General features: G+C 38.3%; 1 protein-coding gene across 1 annotated transcript in view; it reads left to right on the top strand.

Annotated features, from left to right (window-relative positions):
- LOC122652727 (DNA topoisomerase 1) overlaps positions 1-16,144 on the top strand; it is a 69,810-nt gene that overhangs the window by 28,812 nt on the left and 24,854 nt on the right. The window contains exons 5-10 of the mRNA XM_043846551.1: positions 6,719-6,828; positions 6,984-7,084; positions 8,983-9,072; positions 12,130-12,213; positions 13,007-13,090; positions 13,269-13,337. Of these exons, the coding sequence (XP_043702486.1) occupies positions 6,719-6,828; positions 6,984-7,084; positions 8,983-9,072; positions 12,130-12,213; positions 13,007-13,090; positions 13,269-13,337 (538 nt within the window). The remainder of the gene's footprint in view (positions 1-6,718; positions 6,829-6,983; positions 7,085-8,982; positions 9,073-12,129; positions 12,214-13,006; positions 13,091-13,268; positions 13,338-16,144) is intronic.

Genomic DNA, 16,144 nt, shown 5'->3' with positions numbered 1-16,144 from the left:
ATACTTAAATTAACATAACCAAGATTCAACCCAAGTGAGAAATCTCTCTCATGTGACAATGGAATGGCCCGGAACTTGAAGCCAACTCGACTCTACTCAATCCAACTAAGTCCAGCCTCAATAGCTGACCATTAATATGGGAACAAGCTACTGAAATCAGAGAAGGCGCCAACTGCAAAACCAGGTTTAGTGTGAGATTGATATCTCACAGATAAGGAGTTCTTAGGGGCTGAGATTCTGGGATTTGAATTGCCCAAGGGAAGGCAATCTATTACCAAATCCTTAAACTAAACAGGGCTGTTATGATGGGTATGCAGTTCTTTTCTGCTCCAGCAGTACTGCCAACAAAGGAAGAGCAACAGTACTCTAAAATAAAGATAAGAAAATGCAAGAGAACAAGTAAGAAGGAATAGGAACCAAATGTGGAAATAGTGGAGTCATAATTGAAAGAGTAGGTTTCAGAGCACAGGGGAGGAGGCAGAAAGAAGAAGAGAAGAAGAAGGCCACCAGCCTCGCTCACCACTCACAATTGTGAAACAATCTCAAACACAAATTTTCATTCTTCAAAATCTGTCTAATGCATTAAAGAAAATAAATATTCCTATAGATAGAAACTACTATCAAGTTAGGAAACTAAGTAATTATTTTTACTACATATATAACTCTACCAAATAAAATAAAATAGAAGATTACAGTATCATTCTAATAAAGAAAATAAAATCTAAGTTATCCTGCTGGACCCGCCAATTCGGGCCCAGTTCTTGGTCGGGACTATTAAACAGGTTTGGCCCGGTCCAAGGAAGTGCTCGTGCATCACTTTGTCTCTGTATGTGTGCAAATAGAAACACAATAGAGAGAGAAAAGTACATATAGTGAAGCACACTTATAGGAAGAACAGGGGGGATGTGGAATTTGTGTGTGAGAAAAATACAATGATAAGATGGAAATTAAGCACAAAAAAGTAAGATGAAGGGGGGGGGGGGGGGAGGGGAAGAGAGGGATATAATGGGGGAGATTGGGACTTCTTTAAATTCTTACGTGAAGGATAAAAAGGTCAAATGAGAAATATAGTTGGCTTGGGTTGATGATGTCGAATTAGAAAAATCTAAAAATCCAGCTGATTATGAGTTTTTTTTTTTTGGGTTGATGAATAAAAATTCATTACCAAGAAACCCCAAGAGGGGAAAGATACAAAACAAAACAAAGCTGAGCCCATCCTTCAAGAAGAGAGTGGTAGGGTTGTAGCAAGGACAAGGAAAAACCCAGGATACAACAATGAGCCTGTTCCTTGGGGTGTCTACTACATTGTGATGAGGTAATAAATGGAGCTTGGAGCTGTCATCAAAATAGATGGCTTTCCAAATCTTGTCAATGGAGCAAGCGTTAGAGGTCCATCTTCAAAGATTTCACTCCATCCCAATATGGGGTATGGACTATGGAGGCACCAAAGGCTAGTTTCCCAACAACATCATAGATGGAAGTCCCAGAGTAGGTCATATCCACTGCCACTCACTTGAGAAAGGGAGAATACTTCTAGAACGAGGCCAGCAACTACTCAAAACCCTTTTCCAAACTGAGGAGCCAAAAGGACAAGAGAAGAAGTGGTGATCAACATCTTCCAAACCATTCCAGCATAAAGTGCAATAGGAGGGGACTGATATCTACCTACAAATGAGGAATGACTGAGTGGTGAGGTAATAGGAGAGAGATGTCTGAACCTGGAAGCTCTGACATGGGATGTGGCCCTTTTAAACCAAACAATCTTGCGCCAGGGAACAATATGGGGGTGGACTCTAACAAAATCCCAAGCTGAGGATGAATTGAAGAGGCCGCTGGGGGAATGGAGCCAAGTAATTGTGTCAGCCGAGTAGGATGCTAGAGAAGACTCGGCAGGATAGGGGGCAATGCACAGCCCAAATAGCAACTAGTGCAGGGGGGAGGGCTGGGGAGAAGCCGATGCACCATATAATAGAAGCCACTGTGTAGTGCTTGTCCCCAGAGGAATAGATAGCTCTAGCGCTCTCAGTAAAAAAAAGAATGCCTACAGGATGCCAGTTGTCAAGCCAGATGGAGATAGAGGGCCCATCAACAATCTTGGAGGAGATAGCTCCTAGGGCAATAGGCCTAACGAGAAGGATATTGCGCCAAACCCAGGAGGTATTAGTGGAAGAGGAGACTGTCCAGAGTGAGTCATTGCAGAGGGGACTCGAGTAGATCCAATTGACCCAAATGCTGTCTTTCTTGGACACAATTTTCCATATCAACTTGGGGATACCTTAATGTAGTCCTAGATTGGTAGGAGACCAACTAGGAGCCAATAAACCAGGATATGATATGACCTGGTGATCCGATTAGGTCAAAATATGGTTTTAGGTCAAAATTAGGGTTAGGATCATGGTTTAAAGTATCGATTGATACATATCAGTATCAGTTGGTACCGATACGATACATACCGATACATCTCTTTATTTTTTTTTAAACGAACTGTCTCAGATTGTATCAAATGATATAGGCCGATACAATCGATACGTGTCAATACATATCGATACGTCTAGTAAAGGGTTCTATTGGTGGTTTAATACGTATCGATACTTATCATTCGATACGGCTCGATACATATCGATACGTATTGATACGAGTTGGAATATATAATCCAGAATACCGTGGGGGTGTTCTGGTCTTTTTGGGGTAGTTTTATTCTTCTTATGTTATTAAGTGTAAGTGGGCTATGTGGGTTTTAGTCCCACATCGCCTAGTTTAGTCTCTTTGTAATTTCCCCTCTATTTATGGGCGTACCTATCAATGAATACAACACATTATTTTCTCTCATTCTCTCTTTCTAACCCACGATTCTGCCAACATGGTATCAGAGTTGGTCTGATCTCGGTTAGAAAAAGAGAAAAAACCCAACTCCATCTCTCCCATCAACCTCTCCTTCTTCTCTCTCTCTCTCTCTTTCTCTCTCTCGGCTTCTCTTTCTCTGGTTTTCTTCTTCTTCTCCTTGTAAGGGGGCAGCACTAATGAGGTAAAATCCCTGACCAATGATTTAGTTGCTGCCCTCGTCCATTCTATCTACTTTTTTATAGTAAAATACTGCTGGAATCATCTTTGCGATTTGGGGTTTTCCAGAATTTTTTGGAGATCGACTTCCTATTACTATTGAAGGCTGACCTTCCACCATTGGAGCTCCCTATGCACCCTTCTCCAGTCCCTTTCTACCCTATTCCATTATCCTCATTCCCTATTTCCTTTTTCTCCAAGCTTTAATTAATTCCAGCCACCATACCCTAATCGATCTCAACTTGTCAGGGTTTTTCAAAACCCTAACTCCAATCGATTTTGATGTTTCCTTTTTCAGATGCAGTTGATCTTTTAGGGGTGATTCCCTATTACTACAAGCCCTACTCGACCTAAGTTTGAACCCTTTCTGATGGCTGGATTTGTTTCTACAGCAAAAATTCCTTAACCTGCTAATTTGGTTACCTGCCAAATACCCTGACTTTCAGGTTTCAGTTTTTGCTAATTTTTGGAGGGCTGATTACTCCCACTTCAAGGACCAATTGACCTCAATATTGCACCTATCCAAGTTTTTCGAAGACCCCTACCCTAATCGATCTCTTCTTTTCAGGGTTTTTCAAAACCCTGATAATAATGATTTGGGCTAGGGATGTTTGCTGCTGTTTGAGTGCTTTGGAGGTGGTTCTAACTTCTAACATACCTTTGGCATATACCCATAACCCCTTTGGAAGTTAATGGTATTCTCTAATTTGTCATTTCTTCCTTTTCCATTACCCTTAGCATCTCTTGGAAAATTTTGGAATATTATGTTTTTGCCCTATCTCTTACATCATCTCTGTTATGTCCACGTGTACTGCACGTGAGGGGGGGGATTATGTACAGTACACCTGCAGACATTGTAGAAGCAGAACTTGCAGGAACAATTGGTGCAAAACATAGAAGATCAGAGTTTTCACCTTTGCCAATGGGTACCTACTTTGTTGTTGGGTTGAGTTTGCCGTAAGGGGGAGATTGAAGTATTAAAGTATTGAAGATGTTTGGTTATTGCCTGCCTATATGAGGTTCTACAGTTGAGTTGATTTTTTCCGCTGCTTGATCTTTTCTGCTGCTTGATTCATCTGCTTGCTGCCCTAGTTGCTTATCTTCAAGATTATCAGTCAGAGATTCATCACTGGACAGTTGTTAAAGATTGGTGAAAGTTTGCTGCTCAAGTCTGCCCAGGTTTTGAAGACCTATTTTTTTCAAGTTCTTGAAGGTTTATTTGGGAGCGGCATTCATCTGTCAAGCTGGATTCTACTACAACTTAGTTTTTTCCCTTTTTTTGTTCAAGTTGGGCATTAGTACCTTGTATGCGCCAACTTGAGGGGGAGTGTTAGCATTATTATGAGTTATTTTTTCTTTAGTTCAAGCTGGAGCTTCTTTCTTTGCTTATTTGTATAATCCAGCTTGAGGGGGAGTGTTGGAATATATGATCTAGAATACTGTGGGGGTGTTCTGGTCTTTTTGGGGTAGTTTTATTCTTCTTATGTTATTAAGTGTAAGTGGGCTATGTGGGTTTTAGTCCCACATCGTCTAGTTTAGTCTCTTTGTAATTTCCCCTCTATTTGTGGGCTTACCTATCAATGAATACAACACATTATTTTCTCTCATCCTCTCTTTCTAACCCACGATTCTCCCAACAATACGTTATTGATACATTCCATAAAAAGGCCATTTTCTCATAGACTCGATACAACTCCTATTCTACCAGAAAAATGAAGGAAAACTCTCAACTAAGAGACTAAAATCTTGCATTTAATCTTGGTTTTTCACACTTTTGGACTAAAAAATGAATCAAGAAGTGCTACAACATCATCCAATACTCTTCATGGCTATAGGCGATTACAACATGTAAGAAACATCATCTTTTATTACAATTTCAATTTAACACACTTGTTTGGTTATACATTATTTTCCAATTTAGTATTTATGCATGATATATGTTATATATTATTTGTTTATATTGTTTTTTGTGTCCGAAAGTGTATTTCCATGTGTATTTTGACCATTTTCATGCGTTTTTGCACCATTTGATACGATACGATATGATACATTACGTCTCTTAAAATCGCCCGACCAATACGATACCCGATACCAATACTTTAAACCTTGGTTAGGTTTAAGGTTTGAGGTGTTGGTTATGCTAGGAATGTGTAGGGAAGTCTATCAGTGAAGGTCCTGAGATGTTTTGATGAGCGGAAGTGTGTAAACTAGATTGGCCGCAAATTAGGTTTAGGGTTTCGGAAAAGAGGAAAAGATGACCGAACTTGAATGGTTTGTTTCGGAAAAGAGGAAAAGATGACCGAACTTAAATGGTTTTCTTAGGAGGGTATGAGGGATAATCGGTCATATTTGTAGACCGTTTTGACGGTTAGTTTGGGCTGGGCAGAAATTAAGGTTTATGGGGTTTAATAGAAGTGGGGTTTTCTAGGGTTTGAGTGGGAGGATGGGGCTAGGGTTTGGATCGAGTGCTATAGGGGCAGGGGTGGAGAGTTTGGTCTAAAAAAGGAGGGATTTTGGTGGCTGGATAGGTCTGTGAAGATTTTAGGTTATGGGAAATTGAAAATAAAAAAGGGGAAAGCTAGGATTTGAGGCTTTAGAGGATTAGAAACAGAATTGGGGGATGGGGAATATTTCATACTTGTAATGGTAGAATGTAATTGGCAGCAGCTTGTTGATGGAGGAACTTGAATAAAAACCGAATCTTAGACAGAAAACTTGAAAGGAACCACTCGGGCTTCACACCGCAACGTGTCGATTGGATCAAACACCAATCCCACCAACGAACCACCCGGGCTTCACACCGCAACGTGTCGATTGGATCACACACCAATCCCACCTTGCTTTGATCACACACAAAGCATATCTTCAGTAGAAGAACAGTTGCAGCAGCTTGCAAGAGAGAAGTTTCATAAACAGTGAGGTAAAAAGGAGCCCCACAGTTTGCCTTTATTTATAATGGCCAAAGGCCTAAATTCTTATGCAGCCTAGGAATAAGAAATCCCAAGCTGAGTCTAAATACAAAACACTCCCTCTCCAAAATTCGTGTAGAGGTGTGGATCCTAAACTTAAGTTAAAAAGATTCTATCCTAGGAGAATATTCTAAAATCACTTCAATTGGACCAGTGGTTCAACCGGTTCAATTTAAAACACTAAAGCATGAAAATAAACTAAGTATAGGGCTAATCCCGTATGCAACTTCTGTACCCATATTTTAGGCCCATTAAAGTGGCCTATTACATAGAAAACCCATGGGGTCAAAGGCCCAACATCTCCATAACGCAACCCTAAACTTATTTCTAGGAAAAGAAGCCCAATTTGGTGATAAACCTGCATCAAAAGTCGACCTCGAATCAGGGAAACCGGCTGGAGATCAATTGCACCAGGATCAATGCAATAACAGAACAAAAATTAAATAACAATGATGCAGCACCAAGTGCCATTTGCTTTGGAGGTATGGGTGTTAAGTTGGTAAGTAGAAGATTTTAAGTTCAAAACCTACTTAAGGAGTTAAGGTACTTATGTTTCAACAGGGGGTTTATGTCTAATCCAATCTAATAACATTAGATCTGATGGTTCTGAAATTGAATTTGATATACTTAAATTTGCATCTCTTTATTTATAAATATTTTTTTGATAAATTATTTTTTTTTTAATGTAGGTATGGGCAGGATTTTGCATCAGACTGCCCTCGTAAGTACTTTAAGAAGGTGAAGAATGCTCAAGAGGCCCATGAAGCTATCAGACCAACCAGCATTCGGAGGTTACCATGTAATATATAAATTTTACTACTGATTCTAATTCTTTATGGTTGATCTTTCCCTGAGTAATAATTCCGAGTTGGACCTTTTGTCCCCCTCCTGTTGGAAACCTGGAGACAGGTTGCACTAAAAATGCTGTCATTTCCCCCCCCCCCCCCTTTTCAGCTATGCTAGTTGGAATACTTGACGAAGATTCCTGGAAGTTATATACTCTTATATGGACTCGAACAATGGCCTCCCAAATGGAACCCACTGTGATTGATCAGGTTTGAATCATTGTGTCATTTTTTTTTTATTTTTCCATCTAAAGTGTCATATTTATTTTTCCTTCCAACCGTCCTATTTGTAATATTTGATTAAGATCCTTTGAAATTATACACTCTTATATGGACTCAAACAATGGCATCCCAAATGGAATCCACTGTGATCAGATTTGAACCATTGAATGATACCATTTAATTAGTGGTACCGGGTTTTGGCCACTTGCTTGAGTGCCAAACTAAATTCCATACTAACTTTCTATTGGTACACATTCCTTAGCAACTTCATGTTGATAGTGCAAGCTCCACTATTTCCTTAGGTGGGGGTGGTGGGGTATTATGTGATGCCATTTCTTAAATACACACCTCTATAATACTACATTTTATTTTTATATTTTATAAAAATCAAGTTATTGGACCTAATTGTCCTAATTCTATACGAAAGCATGGCCTTCACTATTTGGTACTGCTATGTGCATCATTTTCTTACAGTATATACCATAGTTGTCAAGGTGACAAGGTGACTCAAGGCGGTGGCCAGGCACCTAGGCGTGCATGCTGTGTATTATTTATGCCATATGAGATGCAAGATGAGCCTATTATGCTTTAATGTATTATAATCAATTTAATGTATATGTAATAGAGAAGAAAAAGAAGTGGCAAAGGGTTGAGGGTTTCACTATAGCTCTCTCTTCTCCCCTTTTTTACTTTTTTTCCCCCACATGCATGATTCCCTGCACATTTCATTGTACCAAAACTCTGTATACAAACCAATAAAACAGTCGGAAAAAGAATCAATTTATATAACAATAAAAAATTTGCAGACTCACAACAGAGCAAGGTTGTTTCGTCAAGTCGGCAGGTGGCATTATAATAACATTAGCCAAACCATTTTGCACGGATCTTAGAACTTTCCATTTTCAACCTTATGCCAGGGCGTCCCCTGGAATTGGTGCGCTGCACTATGACCCGGGCGTCATGGAGCAAGGGTTAATTAGGATGTTCCTATAAGTGACGCACTGCTTCGGCTCCCGGTTGCAGTGACAAGTGGGCAAGGGTTCTCACATCATGGACGAGTGTGGGTAAGGAAGCTAGTCCAAAGCATAAGATTAGATTAGCATCTGGGAACATAAGAACTTCAACAGGAAAGAGTTTATAATTGATCGAGATAATGAGAAGAAGAAGAATTAACATAGCTTGTATACGAGAGAGAGAACAGTAAACATCATCTGAATTTGTATTCTTCCTCGGATATTTTCCCTAGGATAAGATGAATGCTCATAGATGTGTTTTAAACGTTGAATCGTTGTTCATGTTGAGACAACAGAATATGACACGGTAAACGAATCATTTGGAGTCCATTTTCTTTCCCTCCCTGTAAAGATCAGGTGGAAGCAATCCTATGGAAGGTGGGGAGGGATATGGAGTCTTGTTTTTATAATATTTATCGCATTTTCCCATCACCATTTTTGTTGTTGGTGGAAAAGAATGTGCCTTTATTCCCTGTAGCTTTGGTCATGTGGAGTCCGTTCTCTCATACTTCGGACATAGATATACTTTCTTTTCTTCCCTGTAAAGAAAGGGTGGAAGCAACCTATGGAAGGTGAGGAAGGGAGGGATATGGAGGGAGACTTGCTTTTATTTATTGCATTTTCCCATCACCCTTCTTGGTTGTTGTTCTTGGTGGAAAGAATATGCCTTTGTTTCCCTGTAGCTTTTCCCCTTTGTTTCATGTGTTAAACCAGATTGCATTGTTTACATAAAAATTATCCTTGTGGTTATGGATCATATGGTCTTCTTTTGCCATTTCTGGTAATGACTTTTATACATGTAGGTAGTTACTTCTTATGGGTTCTTAAATAATTGAAATTTCCATTTGTCTGATATTTATTTTATCAAACCAGATACAACTTGATATTGGAGGTGATGGTGAGTCCATTCTTAGATCTACCTGCTCAAGAATCAACTTTCTTGGATATCAAGCAGTTTATAAGGTATCTGGATGCCTTTGTTTTTTCTTTGCAGTGCCATGGAAATTGCTTGGTTTCCGAATTATTGTTTGATGTTGCTTTGCTACAAAATTTAAATCATTCATGGAACTTGTTATTATGTTGGTGCTTTTCTAAACCATGTTCTAGTCCTTCCAAGTTCCATCACAGGCAGAGAAATTTCAGGTTAATGGCCTTCTGCGCGAAATAGTTTTCTCATTATAGCATGTCTTTACATTTAATACAACATTGGTATGGTTAAGCACACTCAAATCCTCTTTCCATCATATTTTGGGAAAGCACTCATTTTATTGTTAGCTCTCTGATTTCTGGTGTATTCTAAGAGGTCTTGTTTTCTTTTCAGTGGTATTCCATTCTATTTCCCTACGATTGTTTTTCTTCTTGTCAAACATATTTTAACCAAATTGACAACAACTATAAAATGCTACATTGTTTATATTTTCCCCCCTGTTTTGCCTTTGTCCTTGGCATTTTTTTAGTTTTTTGATCTGGTGCTTGTAGGAGAGGAATTTTTGGTCGGTTTCTCTGAAGGATTTTAATGTTGTCTATATTGATTTAGAAAGCATATGTCAGGGTTGTTTGAGATGTGTGACAATTATGGGTCAAGGAACAAGTGAATTTCCAGTTACAGTAGACCTGCAACAGTTGCAATAGGTTACAGATGGTTTCCAGGATGTTTCTATATGATGCACATTTCCTAATGGGATAATCTGAATTGATGACACCTGATGAAAAGGTAAATGACAAGCTAGAAATTCAGAGGAGTCCTGGGTCTAGTTATAGTTTCAGAATAATTTGACTACAGTGATACATGGAGTCAATTTCTTGCAGAGATTGGACCAGAGGAAAAAGTTAGAATTGACGGGCAAGGAAATTCCAAATCTTTAATCATCTTCACTTGGCTTCACTTCAATCATTTGTGTAGCATGCCTTGGGAGCTCCCATGTGAAGCCTGGAGTGGTTCCTTGAGGTTTTGAGTATCCTACCTCGTCGGACGATACTTACTGATACGTATCATATCTTTAAGGTACCAGTACAATACGTATTTGATATGGTACGTATTATTTAAAAAATTATATTGTACCATATCAGCCGATACTTACCAATACGGCTCGATACTTACCTTGAACCCTCCAAAAAAACCTATTTTCAGAGAATAAAGAAACTATGGATACATTGATGCAAATGGTTACAATGTTGTTTCAAAATTACATGTAATGTATGAAATATAATATGGAATTTGATTGCTGCATTTTTTTATTATATGGAAAATAAAAAATTATGTATACATTGAAGCAGATGGGTCTAATGTTGTTTGAAAATTAAATGTCCAGTATGGAAAATATTATGGATAAATTGCTTCATTTTTCTATTTTTATGCATTTTTTAAATTTATTTTTATTTTTTGAAATATAAAACTCGATGAAAAAATGAAAAGTATATGGATACTTCAAACTTTGGTTGCACTACCATTAGTCGATTGGGGGGCAGTATTGCATGTATGTTCAGTCTGTGCACAACATATTTTTTTTTGGATGAATAGAAATTTAAATTATGAAGAAAGGAGAAGGAATATACAAGCCCAAGGGCCAAAAACCGCAGCTAAAAGCTAGCTAGGGCGCAAAATGGAGAGAGGGAGACCCCAGGAGACAACAATGAGCCTATTCCTTGGGGTATCCTTAACATCAGAAAGGGGGAGGGAACCAACTTTAGATGAAACATCAAAGAAGATGGCGTTCCAAATCTTGTCGAAAGAGCGGGAGTTGGACGTCCATCTTCTTAGGTTGCGCTCCATCCAAATGTGGGAGATAGCGGCACAAAAAGCAATCTTGCCTACCGAATCACAAATCGACTTTCCTCCGAACGTCATGTCAATCCAAACCCATTCCCTGCTGAGAGGGAGAGGGCTACGGCGGTTAGGCCAGCAAGTCCGAAGAACGCGGGCCCAGATAGCGGAAGCAAAGGGGCAAGAGAAGAACAGATGGTTTGCATCTTCAATGCCATTCCAACATAGACAGCAGCTGGGGGAGACCTGCATATGGCAGTGGATAAGGAAAGCCTGAGTGGGGAGGCAGTTCGCTAGGGCACGCCATGCGGTGATGTTGTGGCGAGGGATGTGCCCTTTAAACCAAACAACTTTGTGCCAAGGACATGTGGTCCCTCTATGTCTAACCATATCCCAAGCTGAGTGGGAAGTGAATCTGCCGGAGGGGGAAGGGAGCCACAAGGTTGTGTCACCTCTACCTCGGTGGCCAGGGGGAATAGGGGGGAGGGAACTCCAAAGATCAGCCAGGGGAGGGGGAGAAAGGGGGGGGGGGACCTTTATTTAAGATTACGTCCATCCCTGAATTTGAACTAGCCTGCAGCTCGCTATGGTATTAGTATATGTAAGAAACCTCATCCTTTATGCATAATCAATTGAATGCAATTATCTCACCACAGTTTGTTCTCCTTTATATACATGGTACATTTTATATATTGCTTATTTATAGGATTTGATGCTTGAAAACTGTATTTTGCATGTATTGTTAGCATTTCCATGTGTTTCTTGACCATTTCCATATATATTTTTAACGTATCTTATGTCTTTCCGATACGCTATGTCTCTTAAATCACCCTTCTGATACAATACCCAATACTGTTACTTAAAACCTTGGTTCCACTACTTAATTCCAGGATGGGCTTGATAGAATTTATTCCACAAGGAGTCCAGCTGCCACTGAGGTTTTATAGTTTGTAGTTTTGCATGGCATTTGGGGATAAAATCTCCTTCATTATTTTCCTCCAATATGATTAAATTGATTACAAACTTCTGAAAGTTTGACATTTGATTTCATTCTCTATTGTTCCTAGTGCTAGAAGGTTATCCAAACTTAATTGTTCTTAAATGTTTCTAGAATGTGGAAACTTAGATGTATAATTTTCTTTTCCACATGCATTTCGTCATGGGCTTTATTTTAGGAGGTTCTTTCTAGCTTTTCACCTCTTCATGCCTGTTAGGGGAAGGTTATGTAATTTTCATGTTCTCCATTTTTTTTATAGGATATAGAAGCTGCGCCTCTCGGATATGAAGAAAAGGAAAGGGATCCTCGTGAGGAACTTTTTGGTGTTCTCTCTGCTCTGAAGGTAATGCTCATTGTAATGTGTCATTATGACTTCTTTTTTAGTTATCTTGGGGATGACTGTATTTGTACTCCTTGATACAGATTCACCTCCCACCCCTTGTATGGTTTTTTTTACTGCTTGGTGTGCTTTGCTGGTACACATTCCTATCGGCCAATATCAGTTGTTTTTATGCTCTATATTGCTTGATATGCAATGATTTGATGTGAAAAAAGAAGATACTGGAAAAATTTTGAAAGAGATCAAAATCCTTGCTGGCAAAAATTTTCTCTCTGTGAGCCACCTAACAAGCAATCTCAACTTACCCAGTGCACTCTACTGTTCTGTATATAACCTCAATACTTACAATATGATCTTGTTTCAATCTCTAGGTCCCAGTACACTGTTGTTTTGCGTCCAACCTCAGTACTTACACTATGATCTTGTTTTGTAAGCCACTTTATGTGGATATAAATGAAAATGACAATACCATGCTTCACGAAGCAATACCTTGAACAATGATTGCAACTGCATTTTTGCACAAGACCAAATTAGTTGAATATTTTCCTCTTTGATGCACTATACCCAAGCAATTTTATTGCATAATTGATTGGGCTGAATTTCTTAGGAAATTCATGCTTTTTGGGACTTGTTTATGAGAACTTTTTCCGTTCCATTATTTACAGATTTTCTGGTTGGTCCTAGTCTGTTCTTTCTCATTTAGTACTGGTTCCTTGTCATTTATGTCATAGATTAATTTGGTAATTGGTGATCCTTTTTTAATTGTTAGTATTTCATCAATTCATTTGTTTCCTAGTCAGGAGATCCATTGTATCTTGATAAAGTGGAGCTCAAGCAGCATTTCACACAACCTCATCCACGCTACTCTGAAGGGTCATTGGTATGTTCCTTTTTATCATTTTTGTGGGCTCCCTTTCAACATAACTTTTTTTTTTAAATAATATTTGGTTGGAGATAATACTACTGATGTTTCAGTCACTAGTCTTGCATAGTTTTATTATTATTTCCCTCAGGTTCTTGGCTTCCTTTACCTTTATTTATTTTTTAACATTTGAAAGGTTAAAAAGCTGGAGGAACTTGGGATTGGAAGACCTTCTACTTATGCAAATATTATGAAGGTTTTACAGGTATCTTCGAAGTATGCAATTGTTGTTGATTTTAGACTCTTTTCCCTTTTTTATTTAATCCTGGAATCCAACTTCTATTTGGTAATGGCTGAAGTTTAAAATGTTACTGATTTTTATTTTGATTCCAAAATCACTATAATTTATGTACGGATTCCATTAGTTTTAACTAATGTCACTGAAATCATTCCCCAATTTCAGTGATAAAAAAATGAAACATTTGGCTGGAATCATTAAAACATGTCTGAGGTTGAACATCATGGATTATATCAGATACTGAATTGCAACTTGTGGACATCAATGTTCTCTTTGATTGTACCTATGTTAAATTATGCTTCCTACAATAAAACTTTCCATTTTTATCATTTGTTCAAGAAAATCTTTTTTAGGGACTGCAGAAGGCATTTAAGACAATGAGATCCAATGTCTTGTTTTCTCTTCATTCTTGTCACAGAAGCCTTTAGTAGAGTGTTGGTGAAGGATATTCAAGGTGTTTTGTTCCAGTGCTTTCACTTTCTAAGGCAGCGTTTGGTTACGTTTCTGTTCTTTCTGGGAACGGTGTGTCTGCAGAACCGTTTTTTAGTTGTGTAAAAGCATTTGGTAAACCTGCTCCAAAACTGTTTTCGTAACAAAAACAGAACATGTTGGCGTTTGGTAAAACCTTTCCAAGAACAGTTTCATAATTGTTATCAATATTTACGAAAATGCCATTATAGGCCAAATTAATCGAATTAAATTATATTAATCCAATTACCTTAATTAACACAATTGATTTTGATCCCATTATCATCAAAATTAACCCAATTAAAACTCAAATTCCATCAATATTAGTCTAACAAAATATGATATACATGTCCAAATAACTTTAACAACCTTAAAATAATACATATAAAGTTTACTTTAACAGGCCAAGTGGGTAATTTAAAACATCCATCCACTTAATTAACTTTGATTAATCCTTTCAAAAGTAGCCATCACTTTCCAACTTTATTCAAATCCACCTTGCTAAGAGCATCAAGGACTTCTTGTAACATCATTGTATGACTGTTGGAGTCTCTAATTGCTCTCGTTAAGAATCCCTTCACAAATTCATTTGAGGGAGGCACTGATGTAGATGTTGAGGTCTCAGAAACAGCAAATGAACATGTGGCTTTATCCTTAGAAGAATTTGATTGGGGCTCGTCTATCCATTTGAAAAAGCCACAACCTCGATTTTGAAGACAATAATAGCCATTACTTCAAAATGACTATCAGGGCTTAAATATTCATTTCCAGTCTTAAGATCCTATTTCAGTGGAGACCAAGTTTTTCAAGCAGAACCTTTCTCTGGAACTGCAATAATAACAATTGTAACTGTCAGAGCACAAATCACCATTTTTCCTTTTGGGTCTTAAAGAATTACAGATGACAAATCATAAATGATTTTGGCAATCTCTTTCCGTTCGTAGAGCCTTAAATCATAATAGAAAAAGGCTAAAAGATTTGCACTCCAAAAAATAATCTTAGATATAACTGAAACCATATTAAAAGGTTCATCAAAAGCAACTAAACAAGAGAATTTAATGGTGTTAGATCTTGCAATTCAACTTGAGTTATTAATCTAATAGTATAATGAAAAGCTGAGCAGCATTCTTGCAAACAAATAGCCAAACAGAAAAGGAGAAAAAAAAGAGGATAGCGAGAGATTTTTCACCCAAAAAAGTGACATTTTATCATCATCCCCTGACATCCATCACAAACGCTGTTTTTCACCCAAAAAAATTGACATTTCATACCCAAAACAGAAGAATCACCTAAAATCGCATACCTTGAATGTAGTTTGTGAGTGGAATCAGCAGGGAAGAAGTGCGTTTGGGGGATTCTTCAAGAAAACCCTAAAAATTTGAAACTCAAACCATTAATCGCCGTACTGCAAAAGCAAACCCTAAATGTCAAAATTCTGAAATCATGGATTCCATACCTGGGAAGGAGAATCAGAGAAATGTAAGAGTTTTTTGTAGATTTCCTCAACCGTCTCTCGCCTGGGATAGCGATATAAACAACCGAAATCTAAAGTTAGGGATTCCTCTGCAACTCGATCGAGTTGCATACCTTCACCACCAAGACGACCTTGGTTGCAGGAGAGGAGAGTCTCTTCCGCCTTCAGTCCCTCTGAATGGTGCCATGAGTTGAGAGTTTTATCGGGAACATCTTTCATTTTTTTTGGGTCTTGTTTTAATGAGAAACAGAAAAACATGTCCTACATGTTTTGCTAGCACATGTTTTTAGCACACTTTTCCATCCGGTCTGTGCCAAGGAAACAGAAAAATGAACCGTTTTACCAAAGAAAACTGTTCTTTGGGAGAGTTACCAAACACGACCTAAGAAACTCCCTTCTCACCCATATATTTCATCAAACACTTTATTCTTCCCCTCACCCTCCCCACTCCCGCCAGGTTTTTGATAAAAAAAAGTATAAAAAAGGGCATACCCAGTGCACAAGGCTCCCACCACTGCGGTGGCTGGGAAGGGTCATAATGCCCGCTTCGCGGAGAGGCTGTTTCCAGAGACTCGAACCCATGACCACTTGGTCACAATGGAGCAACCTTACCATTGCACCTCTTGATAAAAAAGTATATATTATTTATATAATAAGGATTAGAGATGCATGCTAGTTGTAAAGGAACCTTAGTAAAAGGAACTTTCTTTACAATGTGTAGTTTTGATCTTTTGTGCTGCTTCTCATTATCAGTTGAGACTTTTAGATACATGCTTAGAAATTAAGGGGAGGTTGTACGAATAAAAATCAATTTCAACTGCAGGGAGCTTAT

The sequence above is a fragment of the Telopea speciosissima genome, chromosome 2 (genome assembly GCF_018873765.1).
Source record: "Telopea speciosissima isolate NSW1024214 ecotype Mountain lineage chromosome 2, Tspe_v1, whole genome shotgun sequence".
NCBI classification, from domain to species: domain Eukaryota; kingdom Viridiplantae; phylum Streptophyta; class Magnoliopsida; order Proteales; family Proteaceae; genus Telopea; species Telopea speciosissima.
This window is presented reverse-complemented; position numbering and strand designations above follow the sequence as displayed.